This window comes from Marmota marmota, unplaced genomic scaffold, assembly GCF_001458135.2.
Source record: "Marmota marmota marmota unplaced genomic scaffold, marMar, whole genome shotgun sequence".
NCBI lineage: Eukaryota > Metazoa > Chordata > Mammalia > Rodentia > Sciuridae > Marmota > Marmota marmota.
Window position 1 is genome coordinate 38402328 of NW_025999990.1, and position 20715 is coordinate 38423042.

General features: G+C 33.6%; 1 protein-coding gene across 2 annotated transcripts in view; it reads right to left on the bottom strand.

Annotated features, from left to right (window-relative positions):
• The window catches only part of Taf4b (TATA-box binding protein associated factor 4b), a 129120-nt gene that overhangs the window by 72078 nt on the left and 36327 nt on the right, over positions 1–20715 (bottom strand). For both annotated transcript variants that reach the window (XM_048806409.1, XM_048806408.1), the window contains exons 8-9: positions 15754–15874; positions 14835–14940 (exon numbers count right to left, since the gene is read on the bottom strand). In XM_048806409.1, coding sequence (XP_048662366.1) covers positions 14835–14940; positions 15754–15874 — 227 coding nt within the window. The remainder of the gene's footprint in view (positions 1–14834; positions 14941–15753; positions 15875–20715) is intronic.

A 20715-nucleotide genomic window follows, 5' to 3' on the forward strand; every position in this document is an offset into this window, starting at 1 on the left:
CTTCAATATTCTTTTGCACCTCTCTTGGCTATGGCCTCTCTAGCTGACCACAGTATGTCTATAAACTCACACAATACCTTTTTTCCTTCTATGCATTTTCTAAAGTCATTTTCCTTATGGGAAGTCCCTTTGTATTTCTTCTTATTAACTAAAAGGTAGCACACAGTATTCTACAGTATATCTTAGACTTTAAGTGGTTCCAGGAAGCACCTAGCAGACATATTTAAAATGCAGGTCTCATAGCCAAGCACACCTACACAGCATTCACGATTCTCATTCAGTTAGGTCCTATAATGGAGACCAGAAATCTGTCATTTTTTAACAAGCACACTTACATGATGATAACACAAATGGTCCAGTCTGTGGACCACACTTGAAAAACTACTAACCTACCACGTAATTTTGAATGAAAACCACACTAGAAGCTAAACTAGGAAACTAAAGAATATTACTTACTTACTGAAAAATGACAAATTCTATTATACATTAACATATGGAATATTTTCATGAAAACTAATACCAAAATAAAATTAAAAAAATAGTAAGCTGGGTGTGGTGGTGCATGCCTGCAATCCAGGGACTCAGGTGGCTGAAGCAGAAGGATTGAAAGTTCAAAACCATCCAGAGTATACAAAGAACTCAAAAAATTAGACAATAAGAGAACAAACAACCCAATCAACAAATGGGCCAAGGACCTGAACAGACACTTCTCAGAGGAGGACATACAGTCAATCAACAAGTACATGAAAAAATGCTCACCATCTCTAGCTGTCAGAGAAATGCAAATCAAAACCACCCTAAGATACCATCTCACTCCAGTAAGATTGGCAGCCATTAGGAAGTCAAACAACAACAAGTGCTGGCGAGGATGTGGGGAAAAGGGTACACTTGTACAATTGCTGGTGGGACTCAGATTGGTGCAGCCAATTTGGAAANAGGATGGGAAAGGCATCGGAGCACAACAGACACTAGTATGGCAATATGTAAATCAATGCATGTGTAACTGATGTGATTCTGCAATCTGTGTATGGGGTGAAGGTGGGAGTTCATAACCCACTTGAATCAAAGTGTGGAATATGATATGTCAAGAAATTTGTAATGTTTTGAACAACCAACAATAAAAAATTAAATAAATAAATAAGAAAGTTCAAAACCAGCCTCAGCAACTTAGCAAGGCCCTAAGCAACTTAGCAAGACCCCATTTCAAAATAAAAAGGGTTGGGGATATGGTTCACTGGTTAAAGACCACTGGGTTCAATCCCTGGTACTAAAATAATAATAATAATGATGAAAATAATAATATTAACAGTGGCACTGTGTTCTATTTTTGCAAATCTCTTTAAAAAACCACTCACCATCATGCACTTTGAATAAGTCTTTTACCCATGCACGGTTTTATAACATCACACATAGGTAATTTGGAAAAGACTGGTTCACTGAGGTATACACATCTTCCAAATGTAGACACATACATAATTCAAAAACCACATGTTAATATTTTGAGCAATCAGAAAAGATAAGTATTGAAAAATCTGTCAACCTCATGGTAGGGAAAATAAATTTTTCAAAAATTTTTTTCTCAAACTTTATCATTGGCCTAAATAAATTAAATAAGTCTATCTCCCCCACCCCCCAGAAATGATAGGCTCAATTCTTTTATTTTCATAAAAATAACAAATTTCCAAATCTAAATAATCTGTCAGTTGTTCTTTCAAGTAAAAAATAGTGTTCTATGGGGGAAAAAAATCAGTTCAGCTCACAACTCAAACAGGAGCATAAGAACTTGTCTTGAGACCATTGTATTCTGACACAAAGCAGAAGAGCTTCTGTCACATAGAATAGGAAACAGGCATGTCCTCAAGGGTTCAGAGTTAATAAAATAATAACTTGTGCTATCTCATTAAGAACACCCAAAAATTTATTTTTCCTTTGCTTTTTGTTTATTACAGTGTATAAAAGGAAATAATAAGTGGCCACTTAGGGGCTGGGGTTGTAGCTCAGTGGTAGAGCGCTTGCCTTGTACGCTTGAGTCCCTGGGTTCAAGCCTCAGCACCACATAAAAATAAATAAATAAAAATAAAGATATTTAAAAAAAAGAGGAATAGGTATTTTTTAAAAAAATAAATACATAAGTGGCCGCTTAGTGTGATTTGGTACCACTGCCTGGTTCTGTGCTGAGGTACCAAGAGTTTCACCACACGGCTTTTCAATCATCCATGCTGATAACACTCTGAAAAGGGTAAATAACATTATGACAGTAATACACGAAAAGTCTCCTGTTAAGAGTCTCAGTTTTTAAATTATTTTCTGTAGACCACATTTCGAGACTGACTGGTCTGTATATTCGTAGTTAGAAGAACTATAATGAACATCAGTAATACTATAAAGGTTTTCAAAATACAGATTTCTCCCATATTTAGTCTCCAGATATTTCATTCTGGATGGACCCAGAATGCAAACTTTTAACAAGTTTCCTAGATAACTCTAAAATTGTTGATATATATTATAATAGCAAATATTTACTTATAAATAATTTCAGAAGTATCTATCAGACCTTTCCTATATTTATATTTATATTTATATTTAGGTTATTAATCTTAAGAAATTGAATATGAATCACACTGCAGCATTATCACTGTCCCTTGGCTTTGATCGTTCTTGTGAAGGCCAATAATCAATAAAGTCAGGCCCTTCCTTACTGCACAAGTTAACTTTAGCATCTGTTTTATGGTGTACATACCTCCAAGCTCTTTCTTCTCAGTTCATTCTGCACATAAGTACAAAGACAATTTATCCTGAAATCATTTTTCTATGACAAAATGTGAATAAAACTTTAAAAGATTTCATAATCTAATCTCCAATTCTTCATTTAAGGCTCTTAGTCCTCATTGGCAAAGAGAGGTAATTTATTGTAGAGTTGTCGCAATGAAGTGTTTGGAATTTCAAACTAGTTAGTTACAAAGTAGTTTGTAAACCAGGAATTGCCATATAAATAAAATTTTTATGATTGTCTTTTAAAAAAGTAAAAAAAAAAAATAATAATAATTCCCCTGTATAAAATATTCAGGAACCTAATTTCCATCAAAAGCTAGCACAGGATCATATTAAACTGTTAAAATGCCTTCACTACAAGAAAAATTAAATTTATTATTCATCTATAAGTATTTTATTATATATGTCTAAAACACAGACTAAAAAAAACTATGAAGCATTACCACATCGAAAAAATTGATATTCCAAGGTGTGGTAATACATGCCTATAATCCCAGCAACTCCGGAGACTAAGGCACCAAAATTACAAGTTCAAGACTAGCCTCTGCAATTTAGCAAGACTTTGAGCAACTTAGTGAACTCCCATCTCAAAACAAAAAAGGACCAGGAATGTAGTTCAGTGATTTTGCATCCCTGGGTTCAATTCCCAGGAAGAAAGGAGAGAGAAAGAGAAAGAGGGAAAGAAAGTCCTTACCATCACAAAATATCCACTCAGTTTAAATAGGGATAATTAAACAAACTTGAAGAGGTGCTATAATACGGTCATTTCTGATTCTGTCAGAAGTATGACAGTTAAAACATGAATCTCTGGCACCATCTGGTGTTTAAGCATCATACAGCTTCCAATATTCATCACAGCTATAAAGACGAGCTAATTAGGAAACAGGGTTTCCCAGGGAAAAAAGTCACAAATCAACAACAAAAACAAAAATTTAAGTTAACCACATAGTTTTTTTGGGGAAAAAAACAGGCAGACATCAATCTATGATTAAATTTCATCCAGTTCAATCAAGACAAGGTCTAATGTCATATACTTCCCCTTCTTATTTAATAAAAATCAATATTAATAGTCTATTTTTTGTTTCATTTTAACAATAACTGAATAAAAGTGATATTAAGTATCCAGGAAAGCAAATTTAAATTAAGAGAACACTATGAACTCTCTGTCTCTGCTTTCTGGCTGCCATGAGGGGAGTAGCTTCCCTCTGCCATAGCCTTCTCCCATGTTTTGCCTCATCTTGGGCTCAGAGCAATAGAATCTGCTGTATATGGACTTAGATCTCTAAAATTGGTTCATTTTGCCAAGAATAAAAGCAAAGAGATATTTCTTCCATATGACACCACAAACATTCATCTATTTAGGAAATCAAACCCAGAGCCTTACATATGCTAGGCAAACACTCTACCACTGATCTATACCCAAGCTGAATATATAAACTTTCTCCTTTTTTGTTTGTTTTTGTTTTTTGGTACTTGGGGATCTAACCCAGGGGTACTTTCCCACTGAGGCACATACCCATGCTTTTTTATTTTATATTTTGAGACAGGGTCTTACAAAGTTGCTGAAGTTCTCACTAAGTTGCTAAGGCTGACTTGAACTTGCAATCCTCCTGCCTCAACTTCCCAACTCCCTAGTATTACAGGTGTATACCACAGTGTCCCACAATATATGAACTTTCTTATAATCTTTTAAAATAAAGGATATTCTAAATTAAATTATGTCATATAATATTCTGCTCCCCCCCAAAGACAACAATATGAGAAGGTGTGCATAAAACCACATATAACTCAAATTAATAGAAAGTATAGTATTAGAATGAAAAGTACAACTTAGTGCAAAAAAAATACCCAGAAATAGCTAGGATTATAAACAGTCTTGTTCTTTTCAAAATTCACTATTTCAACAAATATTTGAAAGTTTAATATGAATCAGGCATTGTTCTAAACACTAGGTATATAAACAATAATAAACAACTGTTATAGTAAACTTTCATAGAGAATAAAAAGGGGTGGAAAATATACAGAAGGGTAATGAATAAACTAATAATTTAGATAAGTGTCTCAAGACAAGCAAATGTGACTGAGGAATCAACTTCACATTGTTTGGTCAGGCAAAGCCTCCCTAAGGAGGTAAATGTGAAACAAAGGTCCACACCATATGCAGACTAGAGGACAGAAGGCAGCACATTCCAACATGTGCAAATGTACAGTGGAACCATGACTGCAACAGGAGTTTGAGGAAAAGGAGATACTAGGGGAAAAAACTGAGCAAATTTAATTGTTATATGGTGTGCATGTACAAGAAAGTATCAACAAACTCCATTATTATACACAATTATAATGTAACAAAAAACATGCCCATGTGTACACATACCCAGGAAATCCTGGGTTGCTACACAATAAAATATAATCCTTATAACAACTACACTACTTTCCAGTTTTCTAGTTTTTTCCTGAATATAAGAAATAAAATTCTATCTTGTAGATGTTTTCACTTTTCTGTTATTATAACCTTTCTAAGTTTTAACAAATATGTATAACCATGTTCCTAAGTGGGAATCTTCTACAATAAAGTCAATTCTCTCCCCCATCCCAATGAAGCTAATCACAAAAATCTCAATACAAAAATTTCTTGGAAATGCCATGCTGATGCTAAAATATACACACAAGAGAAAAACAGCATGTAAAATCAGTATACGTTTGATACAAAAAAAAAGAGAATGCACACTATTAGATAAAAAAATAATGATCTTATAATAATAGAAAATACATTAACATAATAATAAAACATCCAATTTACATGAAATATGCACTTATATAAATGGGAATTTACTATAAGATGAAAGTGGCATTTCAAATTCGAAAGGTAATGAACTCTTCAGTAACAACTCTTGAGACAGCAATCAAGTTGGGAAAAAGTAAATCTCAAGATTTATTGAAGAAATAAGAGTAAATGTACATATGTGAAGGAAGTCTCTACGGGTGTGTGTGTATATATATACGTATATGTATACATGTGCACGTGCACACGCTGCACGCACGTGCGCACATACACACACATCTTGGAAAAAACACAGCAGTACATCTTTATGAGCTCATGATAGGGAAGGATTTCTTAGAATTAAAAAGCTATAAAGGAAGAGACTGCTAAACCTAATAATGTGATTTTAAAATTCCCTATACCAAAGACAATAAAATTCAAGTTACGAGTTAAACAAGATTAGAAGAAAAATACTTATAACATATACAACAAAGAATTACTGTCCACTATATATACATAGGTCTAGAAAGCAATAATCACTCAACAGATAAATAAGCAAAAATAATAAGCTAGAAATCTCCCAGAGAAAATACTAATGGTGACACTTTTGCTGCAGGCACTGAGTGGACTAGATTTACTGAGGAGCAATTACACAGCATTATAACTAGACAAGCATAACACATTTTCATTCCATTGTTGGGTTCACAGAAACTGTCAAATAAAAAAAAAAGTGTCAGGAAAAACAAGCAATGAGTACACCCTAAAGAAAGAATTGCCTTACGGGCAATGCCTGTGGCTAGCACGAATTCCTGGGTCTCTGCTACAGTGGGAAAAAGTATCTGAGATTCCTGAGCCAGAACAGGGCTAATATGGTTCCAAGTCATCCCTGGTTCCTATCAGAAATACTCAAAAATCCTCAATGAAGTAAAGAAAACTCAATTTAGGTCCTCAGGTTAAATCTGATTTACCCATCGGATCAACTACAGTTTTCACTCCTAAATATCCTACTTAGTTCTTCTTCAAATCTTTGTATTCATTTTAATAAGATAAATCATTGCCTTCTTATCTTTTATTCCGCATTTTATTTTTTAATATTTCATAGTAGTTTTAACATTCAACATTTGGTCATCAAATGACTAAAGTCATTGGAATTCCAAGTGAGTTAATGTTTCCCTGTAATTTGATAAGGGTGACTTTTCCCTGAACATTTATCTTTGAATGTGAACACATACACATACATAATACCAAAGAAAACTGGAATGAGATCTTTAAAGTGTGAACAGCCCCCCAAAAGTCAATCCATAATTCTAATTTTATTCTTGACATTAGTGTCTTCATAAATAACTTCAAATAATCTTAAAAATCATTCAAAATAATAACTTGAGGCCACTGGAAAACGATTTTTAAAAACCCTACATTTCAATTACCAAAAATATTACTTACAAGGTACCTAGAAATAAAGATGACAGATATATGCAACAAAATGTGCATAAATGGAGACATAAATCATGTTCACAGACACAGGCTCAAAATTATCAAGAAATCACCTGGAGGACAATGGACCTATGGACTCAAGGCATGCCAATTCAAATCTCAAAGATATTTTTGAGGTTCTTAAAGTTTATAAGGAATACCAAAAATCCAAGTAAGCCAAGGAAATCCAGAGAGGATGGAGGAGGTATGGAAATAGAGGCAGGAAATGAAATAAAGGAGAAGTAGGCAAAGAATGTGCCTTATCAGATACAAAAGTTATTTTTGGAATTATAGTAAATTAAACAGTGTGCTATAGGAAATTTAAGTATCTAAAATGATAGGCCAGAAAAGACTGCTGCGTATATGACAATGGAGATTGTATTATAGGTCATTGAGGAAGGATGGACTCTTCAACAATGCAACCAGAACTAAGATCGCTAATCCACACCATAGGAAAAGAACAAAATAAACTCCTGATGTTGACATAAAGTTTTAAATATAAAAAATACAATTTCAGGGGCTAGGGCTAGGGCTGGGGCTCAGCGGTAGAGCGCTCGCCTAGCATGTACGAGGCGCTGAGTTCGAGCCTCAGCACCACATAAAAATAAATTAATAAAATAAAGATATTGTGTCCAACTGTAACTAAAAAAAAAAAAATTAAAAAAAAAGTACAACTTCAAGAGATGGGAATGTAGTTGTGGGCTCGACTAGAGTGCTTACCTAGCATGTACTAGACCCTGGTTCAATCCCCAGCAATACACACACACACACAGTAAAACTTGAAGACAATACAGGAAAATGTCTTTATGGTTTCCAGGAGGAACTCTACAGGCAAAAATAAGCACTTTTCAGAAAGAAACTGCCAAATTCATCTACTTTAAAATAAGAACTTCTGCAAGTCATGAAGGGAAAAAAAAACACAATTTCTATTCATCAAAATACACCATCATAGAAAGTGACTTGAAAAACACTAATTCCAATAAATATATAAACACAAAATGTTCTTACAAATCACACAAGAACTCTGATTCTATTTGGAGACTATTATTTACATCAGATAATTGTTTTGAGAAAGAAAAGGTAATAAAGTCAGAACTTTTTTTTTTTTTTTGAGGTGCTGGTGATTAGACCTAGAAGGTCTCTACCACACCCCCAACCCCTTTTTAATCTTTGATATAGGACCTTGCTAAACTGCCCAGGCTGGCCTTGAACTTGAGACGTTCCTACCTCAGGCTCTGGAGCAGCTTAACTAGAGACAAGTGCCACCACACCCAACCAGAACAATTATTTTTAAAAGTTCATTTGAAGGCATCACAGAGCTTCCAAGGGAGCCAGGTATTGATGGAACACAATCCTGACAGAAGAAAACCTCATTAGAGTAATCCCAATTTTCTCCCTTGTTTCTCACCCATGGGCATCTGTTAATTCTTAATGTGGAAAAGATGCTAAAATGCCTCAGAGACAGCAGCTACTAAGAGGCAGAATAAGCCAAAAGAGCATTAGGCAATCTCATGGAGACAGGAAGTTGGAGCTCAAGGATTCCATGGCTTGAGGGATAGGATAGGACCATATAAGAAGTGAGGGATCTGACACAGAAGCACTACAGAAGAAAAATCAAAGAAGCCAAGCATAAAGAACCCATGAAAAGTCAGTTTTAGGTATTCTTGAAGTAAAGCGGTAAGAAACAAAAATTGGGTTCACATTCCAGGAAAGAAAACACCCTAAGTCTTACTTGAAATTCTTCAGGGACTACATCCTAGGGTGGAAGAACTAAAGTTACACAGGATCTTGGAAAGGTTACATATTGCTTTGAGCCAGCTCAATCACAGACCAAACTGAGGTGATTACTCCTCAAGGTGCCTTAAAGGATGCTGACTGAATCCTCTCTCCGAAGGGAATTAATGCAAAATTCTTATCATATTTTCTTATTCACATCTGATAATGAATTACACATTACCAAGTACACCAAGAAATAGGACTAAAAAGCCACATAACAGAAGCAAACTCCAAAGGTAACCTAAATAATAGAAATACTAGACAGTGATTTTAAAGTAACTATGATTAATTATCTAAGAGGAAAAAATAAGTAACTACACCACAGAACAATAATCCATTAAAAAAGAAATAGGGGTTGTATTTTTTGGCAATGTCAAAAGAACTTGATTAATAACAATTAAAAATTTTAAAAGCAACCATCTGAAAACTGAACAGAAGCTAGCAGAAACTGGAGGGATGGCAACCCTTTGTCAATGGGAACATAATGGGCAAAACTTTTGGCCTGAACACTCATTAGTTTATACAGCCACATCCCTAGTGGCTTGAAGTGTTCTTAATAACAAAGCTTCAAATGCATAATGCAAAACACAAGAGAACAAATGGAAAAAATAAGGAAATCTACCATCACCAGTGGAGATTTGATACCCATTCTGAGTAAGTTATGGAACAAGTCCAAAAAAACAAAACCAAAAACACTAGGATACTGAAGATATGAATACTACTAGCTATCTTTACCAAATTAACACTTACAAAACAATACACCTTCAAACCAAATACTACACATTTTCCCAGGTCCTCATGAGATATTCCCAAAGAGTGGCTATATTGAGGAGTCTCAATAAATTTAAGACTAAATTTACACAGAATATATTCTCAAAATTTTTATTTTAAAAAAACAAAATATCTATGAAAGCCTCAAATATCTGCACTATAACATAGAGGGAAAAGAGAAAAAAAGCATTTTGACATAAATGAAAATGGGAGGGATAAGTGTACTTAGAGACAGAAGATATTGCTCAAGAAAACACTGCGTGTCTAGTGCACAAGAGGTCCTAGATCTGATACCCAGCATTGGGGGAGGGGGTACTATTTACTTGGTTGTTAAATCAATATTTGGTAGCAATTTTACAATGCTTATATCAGAAAAATAAGATTTAAACTTAATCATCTAAATTTCTAATTTAGGAGGCTAGGAAAAGAAAGGTACTCTAATTTCAGAGTAAGAAAAAGAAAGGCATGCTTATTTTAGAAAAATCAATGGAATAGACAGAAGATAAATGGATAAAAACAAAATCAAAAGCTGAATCTTAAAAACATTAACAAATGAATAAAAACCTGTTGCAGTTTGAATGTGAGGTGTCACCCAAAAGCTCACCGGTGAGACAATTCAAGAAGGCTCAGAGAAGAAATGATTGGGTTATAAGAGTCTAACCCAACGTGATAGGGATTGCCTGAGTGGTAACTGAAGTGGTAGGGTGTGGCTGGAGGAGGCAGGAATTGGGGCATGGCTTTGGGTATATATTTGTATCTGGCACCTGGAAATCTCTCTCCGCAGCCTTATCACCACACTCTTGCGCCATAATGTTCAGCCTCGCTGTGAGCAGGAGGAATGGAGCCTACTCTCTATGGATGGAGACCTCTGAAACCCGTGAGCCCCTAAACTTTTCCTCCTTTACAGCTGTTCTGGTTGGGTCCTTTTGGTCACAGGAGGGAAAAGTCTGCCTAAAACAAAACCCTCGCCAGGTAACAGGGAATTTAACTACAAATTTTATAGACATTAAAAGGAAAAAGGAAGGTGGACGCTGTGGCGCACATCTGTAATCCGAGTGGCTCAGGAGGCTGAGGCAGGAGGATCAGGAGTTCAAAGCCAGTCTCAGAAACTTAGAAAGGCCCTAAGCAACTCAGTGAGACCCTGTCTCTAAATAAAATACAAAATAGGGGTAGAGATGTGGCTCAGTGGTTGAGAGCCCCTGGGTTTAAACCCAGTACCTAAAAAAATAACTATATCCCAAAAAATTAATTACTAAGAAAAAACACAAAATCCTTGAAAACTACATAGTAGTACACTACCAATACAGACCCACAGGCATTTGAAATAAAGGAAGTATTATGAAAAATTTCATGCCAATAAATTTGAAAATTAAGATGGAATGTACAAAACCCTAAAAAGTACAACTTTCTGAATCTGACATTGAGATGAAATAGAAAACTTAAATAGCCTGTTTATATGAATGAACTGACTTTATAAAAAACCATCCCCACCCTCCAAAAAAAGAAAACAACAGACCTATGTAGTTACAAAGTACATTCCATTCATTCTTCACTTAAGGAAGAAAGAATATTAACTCTACACAAAAGTTTAAAACAACCAAGCATACTAGTCTTGAAGTGTCTTAATAACAAAGCTTCAACTGCATAATGTAAAACACAATAGAAAAAAATAAGGAAATCTACCATCACTAGTGGAGATTGAATACCCAGGTCTCTGTGTAAGTGATGGAACAAGTCAAAAAAAAAAAAAAAAAAAACCAACCACCAGGATACAGAAGATATGAACACTATTAACTATCTTTACCAAATTAACACTTACAAAACACTACACTCTCAAACCAAATACTACACATTTTCCCCGGTCCTCATGAGGACCTGCAATTCTGGCAGCTCAGGAAGCTGAGAAAAGAGGATTTTAAGTTTGAGCCAATCTCAGCAACTTAGTGACACTGTCTAAAAACAAAAAATAAAAAGGGCTGGGGATATAACCCCATGGTAGAACAACCATGGGTACAAACTTCTATAAAATCCAGAAAAATATAGACTGAAATCCTTCATGATCATAAATACAAAACCCTTAACAAATGTTATTGAAAGACAGAAAAATCTAAAAAAGCTAATTAACAATCTATGAATTAAAGGTTGGCATAATATTTGAAAATTTTTTAAAAAATCAATGTTTATAATACTAGGACAATAGGGGAAAAATCAATGATCACCTTAAACAGATTCAGAAAAAAACTCATGACAAAAACACTGAATTTAAAAATAGGTAAAATATCCAAACTGATATTTCACTAAAGAAGTTACACAAAATGGTCAATAAGGCATGAAAATATACTCAGCATCATTAAGCACTGTAGAAATGTAAGTTAAAGCCACAATGAGCTATAATTATATATCAACCAGAAGGGCTAAAATTTCAACAGTTTGGCAGTTTCTTAATAGAATCAAACACATACTTACCACATAACTCAGTATTTAAAGAAGGAAAAATCTATATCCACATAAAGACATGTTTTAGACACAGTATTCTCAGGAGCTTTATTCATAATTGCCCAAAATGAAACAACCCGAATATCCACCAAGAAAGGACAACATAAACAAGAGTATACACATACAATGGAATACTACTTGGCAATAAAAAGTCAAACTACTTACACATGCAACAACCTAGATGTAGTCAAAGACTTATACTGAGCAAGAGAAGCCAAAGAATACAAATTGTATGATGTCATGGATGCAAAACCCTAGGAACAAATTTAATCTACAATGTTACGGACATCAGTGGTTGGAATCTGAAGTATAATTTAGGGACTAGATGGGGAGAAGTACAAGGAACCTTTTGGGGTGAGTATTTCTAGTATCTTGATTATGGCATTGGATACATGGGTTTAGCCTTTTGTCAAAACTCACTGCGTAAGATTATGACTGCCTAGACCACTGTCTTCCAATATTTCTCCTAAAACAGATACTAAATAACCTCAGTACAACCTGAATACAAAGAATATACAAATTTCAAAACTATAAAGGAAAGAGAAAAATAGTAAATTTCAGTGCACATCTCTCATCCTATGGTGCCTGACCCAGAGCCTAATTGCCTCAAGGATCAAAGCAAGCAAAAGCAGTCTGAAAAAGACTGAAGAGATGAAAGAACTTGTAGTGGGCAAAAGTAAACTATGGGAAAGAAGACTAAGTGTATTCCAAGTCAAAAAATATTAAAATTTAATTTGGCAAATTTTTAAAAGTGTAGCTTCCTGCTAGGTGTAGTGGGATCATGCCAATTTTCCCAGCAACTCCAGAGGCTGAGACAGGAGCATCTCAAGTTTCAGGCCAGCCTCAGCAATTTAGCAAGGCCCTCAGCAACTTAGTGAGACCTTGTCTCAAAATAAAAAATAAAAAGGGCTGAACATGTGGCTCAGTGATAACGCACCCCAGGTTAAATACCCAGAACCAAGGGGAAAAAAAATACAAAGTATAGCTTCTTGGGGAGAGCGAGCAGTACTTTTTGGAAAAAGAGTCAAAAGGACAAAATTGAGAACGCCACGGGACAGAAAAGAACAAATCACAATTAGGAAAAAAACTGCATGTGTACTGAATTATGTACATACTTTTTGATCTTGTCATTATTCTCTAAATACAGTGTAACAACTATTTACATAGAATTTACACTGTACTAGGTACTATACCTATATGGAAGAGCGTGGCATGGTAGTGGCACATCTGTATTTTCAGCTACTTAAGAGGCTGAGACAGGGGATGGGATTGTAGCTCAATGGCAGAGCGCTTGCCTAGCATGTGTGAGGTACTGGGTTCGATCCTCAGCATCACATAATGAATAAAGTTGCCGCCTTTAATCCCAGCGGCTCGGGAGGCTGAGACAGAAGGATGGCAAGTTCAAAGCCGGCCTCAGTAACAGCGAGGCACTAAGCAACTCAGCAAGACCCTGTCTCTAAATAAAATACAAAATAGGGCTGGGGATGTGGGGATGGTCAAGTGCCACTGAGTTCAATCACTGGTACCAATAAATAGATAAATAAATAAACAGTAAGAATAAAGTTATTGTGTCCATTTACAACTAAAATAAATATTTAAAAAGAAAAAAAAAGAGGCTGAAACAGGATAATCTCAAATTCAGGCCAGTCTGCATAGCGAAGCCCTGTCTCAAAATAAAAAAAGGGCTGGAAATGGTAGAATGCTTGCGTAGTATGTATGAGACCCTGGGTTTAATCCTCAGTACTATAAAAAAATTAAAAATTAAAAAATAAATATTTGGGAGGCTATGCTCAGATTATATACAAATACTATACTCTTTTACATAAGGGACTTGGAACATTTGTGGATTTTAGTGTTGGAGTGGAGTCCTAGAATCAGTCCCCAAATATATCAACTTTTTTTGTATAAACACATACCTACTGTAAGGTTTAATTTATAAATTATGCACAGTAAAAGATTAACAATAAAAATAGAACAGTGACAATAATATACTGTAATAAAGGTTATGTGAACGTGGTTTCTCTCAAAATATCTTATCATTCTGTGCTCAGCCTTCTTCTGATGATGATATTATGATGATACAATACCTACTTGATGAGATGAAGGGGGGTGAATGACACAGGTATTGTGATACTGTGTTAGACTACCACATAAGCACTGTAAATTAATCCTATAACCTAGATACTACTGAATGACTAGCCAAATGGTTAGCATATCCAGAATGCATATGCTGGACAAAGAGATGATTTACTTCCTGGGCATGGAAGTCTTGAGATTTCATCACACTATTCAGAATAGCACATAAATTTAAAACTTAAGATTTATTTCTAGAATTTTCCATTTAATATTTTCAGACCACTTTGACATCTGATCACTGAACACACAGAAAGCAAAACTAAAGATAAAGGGACATTATTATAATAATAAAATATTCCATATATTTGAAGTTCAAGAATACACAGAAGTGATCAATGGTGATGGACATAAGAACAGTACCTGCCAGAGGCAGGAGATGTGGGTAATTGATTTGAAAAGTGCATAAAGGCCATGGATATATTCAGTATTTTCATCTGGATTATGTTTTTCAAAATTCATTAAGCAAAATACTTAAAATTGATAGACCTTACTGCTTATAAATAATACTTAAAAGAGTATTGTTAGATTATTTTAAAGGCATCAATATATCTGTTTTATTTAGGAATTAGTCTTTGTCACCTGTTTTTTTTTTTCCTTAAATATTACATCCTTAAACTAGACCAAGTTTTTAACTACTTATTTTCTTTACCTGAAGCATGTAGTTCCATTCTCTTTTACTTTATTTTTCTGAAGAGTAGATGTTTGAAGCGACAGAATTTTATTTCCAGGCAAAGTAATTTGCTTTAGAATGGAAGCTATAAAAACAAACAAGAAAGGAAAAAGTAGAATATCAAAAAAGCAATTATGCCACATTAGGAAAAATTCAGAGCTTCAGTTTTAAATATATATATATACACTAATCAAAAAAAAATTTCAAGCTTCCCCAGAACTTTGTCTAAATTCAAATAGGACAATGAATATATTCCCTACATTTAAAAAAATCATCTTGTAAAATAAAGATCCCTCCATTTCTCTTTATATGGTCTCAAGTTGCCTATAGCATCACTACAAAAAACATCATGTACAAAAGGTAATGGAAACATACGTTAATAATATATCCTTTATATTAATATATATTTAAAACACTTAAAAGATCTACCTTACCTGATTTCCAAACTACATTTTAAAAAAGGTTATAGCAAGTTTTATAAGTTTAAAAAATACTTATTTAGATTTTTTTTATCTAATTATGGAATACCATAAGTAGTTGCTTCATTTACTCTAAAACAACCTACACCCCTAATAACTGTCTATATATGTTCAAAGACTATAATAGTTATCATTCAGTATTTTCTTAGGTACCAACTTTAAAAATCCAACTTTATTTTGCTTTTTAATTTTTTTTTTTTGGTTATCAATGGGTCTTTATTTTATTTATTTACTTATATGCAGTGCTGAGAATCGAAACCACTGCCTCATACATGCTAGGCAAGTGCTCTACCACTGAGCTACAAACCCAGCCCCCCAAATCTCTCTTAATACAACAAATAAGTTGTGCAAAACCCACCACATTCCACAAACAGTGTGATGAGGCAAGCCAGACCAGTGTCTACCTGGAAGAAACTTACTAGCAGGTATTACAGTGTTCACTGGCATCTTATTCTGTCCAGATTTCTGAATGGTCAATGCTGGGGAATGGGAAATTGTGGTCACTTGTTTTGCAATGCCTCCTGAAGGCTGCTGGACAACCTGAAATAATTAGAACTATCAGTACAGTCATTCAACTAAACATGCTATAAAAAGAAAGGACAAAATTTCACTTTTAATAACTGCCTGAGCTCACCCAGCTATAAATATATTTAAAATTTAAATTTGTATGTAGTAAAATGATCTTGTTCAAAAGTGAAAGACATGACTATCTCACACACTATACTATTATACTAGAATTCAAATTTATAAAATCCCCACAGGGTTCCTATTTTTACTTTTTAACTTATGAAAAATTTCAAACATATACAAAAATACAGATTATCCAGATTAAATAATGACTCATTCTTGAACAATCTTGTTTCTTCTTTACCTGGTCCATTTTTCTATCTCCCAAAATTGTTTATTATTTTAAAGCAAATCCCAGATATAACTTTTATCCATAAATATTTCAAAATACACCTCTAAAAAGTTAAGGACTTTTTATGTGTTGTTTTTCAAAAGTATCTTCCTAAACCATTTGGAAAAATGATAATGCTAAAGGCATTCTCCAAGATAAAAATTCAAGAAATTCAAAGAGGGTTGGGGGGCAAAGAGAGAAAACAAACAAAATAATAACAGTGCTATTACTTTTGGCTTCAAAGAAAAAGAAAAGCCAGAACAGCAGAGGGTCATTTATTCACTTCAAGGAACAATTATCATATATTTGGGCCAAGAACTGAACTATTTAGATGTACTTAAACTCCCATATGGGTAATATAAATGAGCAATGGTCTGGGCAGGATATAGACTTCTGAGTAGAATCTTGGGAGTACAATTCATTTCACTTTCTAATATTTGTGAACAAAATTAAAAGGCAAGTGTATATTACTAAAAAACAGTGAAAAAATAATGTTCTGTAAAGTAATCCTACTGGAACTAATGTTCCTAGAGAAAAAAAATACAAGCTGAAGTAAATCAATTGCTATCATTCTTTGGTAACAGAAAAGAACTGGAAAAATAATGCTTTTCAATGAAGTTGAGATCAAACTTTTATAAAGTCCTAGGGATCAGATTTAAAGTATACAAAGTAATATATATCTGGAATCTCATTTATGCAGTCAATTTCATTTTATAAGTCAATTTCACTTTATAAGTTTCTTCTTTTCAGTATTTGAATTATGAGAGATATTAATAAGATATTATTAGTAAGCTGTTTACCAGTTAGTCTTCCTACCATTTTTGATGAGTACATGAAAATTACATAAAGTTTTGAGGTGGGATTTAAAAACCCTAGGCGTGGTGTGGTGATGCACATCTGTAATCCCAGTGGCTCAAGATGCTGAGGTAGGAGGATTGCAAGTTCAAAGCCAGCCTCAGCAAAGAAGTAAGACCCTGTCTCAAAATAAAAAAATAAAAAGGGCTGGGAATGTGAATCAGTGGTTAAGCACCCTTGTGTTCAATTCCTGATACCAAACAAACAGCAACAACCTAGGTCCCCATCAGTCCTCATCTTAACGATGCTAACCTAAGGCAGCACATGTAACTAATCTAAAAATCTAACAACAACAACAAAAAAAAGGGACAACGTGCACTCTTGCACACCTGCCAAGCAAAATAAAACATAATGAGCAATAATGTATAAGAGATTTCACTGGTCTTCTTTCAAAGAAAGTATCTAAAACCACTTTATTAGGCATCTTATGGAGAATGAAATCATTTTAGAGAAATGGAAATTGGCCCAAAGAAGACATATTTATTCTTATTTGGCAAGGAAAAGAAAAGCTATTGTGCTCTTTAAAAACTAAGACCCTAATTTACTTTCCCTTCAAAACAAACTCTGGCCGGGTGCAGTGGTGCATACCTGTAATTACTTAGCAGCTCAGAAGGCTGAGGCAGGGGGATTGCAAGTTCAAAGCCAGCCTCAGCAACTTATAGTGAAGCCTTTTCTCAAAATACAAAACAAAAAATGGTCTGGGGATATGGCTCTGGGGGTTAAGCATCCCTGGGTTAAATCCCAGGTAAAAAACAAAACAAAACTCTGGAATCAAGGAAAGAAAGGGAAAGAGTACACACCTTAGCTTTCTTTACACCTCAAGTTCTGATGTTTTATTGGGGATGTTAACATAAACTAATGTTCAAGCAGTTTATAGAAATTACAGGTCTAGAAATGCCAAGCAATATTCTTTGTTTCTTTCACATTAACTACAATCTGATATATGTGAAAAGGAATTATTTTAAATAATACCTTGATACCATTAATATGAAGTTCTAGGAAAAGCAAAACTAATCCATGGAGGAAATTATCAAAACAGTTGCTGCTTCTGGAAGATGGCAATGGGGTCTGAATGGGAAAGGGTAATAAGATGATGGCAATAATCTATATTTTGATGAATGGAGAAGGGGCATGAGAGAACAAGTCTACATTTTGACAACTCAGATGAGGCAGGAGAGAGCTCAGAGATTATAACAACAACAGTCTATATTTTGATGAGAGGTCTGAATTACACAGCAGTATGAACTGACTGTCAAAAAAAACTTTCATGTGGTACAAATGAAATCTGTACTTTGTCATTGTAAATAGATATACCTCAAAAGAAAAAAATATAAACAAATATTTAACTGTGATATCTATATTTAATAATTTAGGAAAAAATCTTTGAAATCCATCAAAAAATTAAGATAGACAGCTGGAGGGCTGGGGATGTGGCTCAAGTGGTAGTGCGCTCACCTAGCATGCATGAGGCACTGGGTTCGATTCTCTGCACCACATAAAAACAAACAAACAAACAAAAAAAGATATTGTGTCCACCTAAAACTTTTAAAAAGACATCTGGATAAATACACGATAAATCAAGTTTAACAGCTATAAATGCTAGAATCTAGGTGGGTGGTTGTATGATATTTACTATAAATCTCAATTTCTCTACATATGAAAATTCTTATAAAAATTTTTATTGACTAATATAAAGACATGGACACTATAATGTCTCCAGTTTTATTTTCCACAAATTCTAATATATTCCTATAAAACAAACTATCTCTTAAGTAAATTTGAATGAACTAGCATCAAACAACCTATATATCAAGAATATTATGATAAAAATTCTAATTCAGTTATAGCCCATGAGGAATTTACTGTGCAACTGCTATTTATATATGGTAAATAAATGGTAGGCCTTACTTGGATTCAACCTCTTTCTTCATTAGTCCTATTCAAGTAAAAGTAAAATCAAAAACTAATTCCACCTTTCCACTCTCATAAATAGAATGCAAAAAAGGAAGAAAAAAAGACAAACTACTTAGGATCCAAGAAGGTCAGTTCAATAACTGAGGGTCAACTACTTGAGCCAATGAAAAATTTTACCAATTTTTTTCTAACTCAATTTTTACTTATTTTCTCTTTTCTAAAGAAAATATTGGCAACCACCATGATAACAAACTAAAATTTACACCTTGAAAATATTTTTCCTATCCTGTGAGAACTGTGACATCAGAGGCAATTAGCACACTTAACTCTCACTAATTATTTCACATAGCATGTGTTTGTTGTAAAATTCTTTAAGAATTTCTCCTACCTCAAAATAATTAGGTGCAAGTAAAAATACAACAACAATTTTTCTTTTTTAGTATTTAGGGTAAATTTATTTTAGGAGTTCAGTTTTACTTTAATACAGTGAAATTGAAAGTTATCACACTTATACTGCACAAATAACTCATTCGTTTTTCTCTTATATCCACAAAATAGTAATATTTGGAGAGTGGACACTTATTAAATATTTGTGATACTGTTAAAGAAGAAATACAATAGAGGGGAAATACACATTTAAAATAAGAAAACAAATAATAATAAAAATTTCCTACCTTATCTCCAAGTATAAATTATTTTTAAAGATACTTAAGTGATAATATTATATTATGTGCATGTGCAAGCATATACAATGGATCCCACTATTATGTATGATTATAATGCACAAATAAAAGTATATTTTAAAAAGGAAAAAATACTTGAAAGCAAAAAATAAAAAAGAGACTTAAGGATAAATAAATGCAAGACTACTATAACAATATTCAGCTTACTCTCCAAAATTATCCACCTTTCTGGCAAAAATAGAGGTCAGGGATTTTGAATTAACTTTCCTCATTCATGAATTTTATTTGCATATATTGTGAATCTGAGGGTTTTTTATTTTATTCAGTTAAATCAGTTAAAATGTTTATCAAAATTTATATTTTAAAATGAACAGACAAATTAAAATTTAGCTTTTCTAAATTAAATTAGCTTTGCTAATTAAAATGAAATTTAATTTAGCTTTTGCTCAAACAAGTAAAACACTTTTTTTTTTCCACAAATATCTAAGGGAAGATTTTTCAGCAAAGTCTTCTGAAAGTTTCTACTTAATTATCTTACCTAGCTTTAGTAACCCATAATCCAACTCATCCACTCTCCACCTTGAAACAAAAACTAGAAGTAAAGTTCAATATTTAGTTTGAGTATATAATATAATAGCTACTATGCCAACACTGATAGGCAGCCAATAACATAAGTCATTTATAGGAACTGAATTCTTAGGTAAAATCCCCAGAACTACTTATTAGGGCCATATTTCAACATTTCAAGTATCTGAGTATAAACTGAAAAACAGCTAAAAGAAATTGAACAATTTCAGTTAATTTACATGAAAGCTTTGGCAGAACCCCCAAGTATAATATATAATAATCAATGAGACAGAAAGGATAGCATGCAGTGAAAACTCCATTTTTGTAAAAGCAGTTAATAGATAGAAATGTATACTTTGATAAAATATTAATAATGTAAAATCTAATCCCTACAATGGTAGCTTGAGAATATTTTTCTTATAACTTGAAAGCATAATATTTAGATACCTTACCTAAGAGGCAGG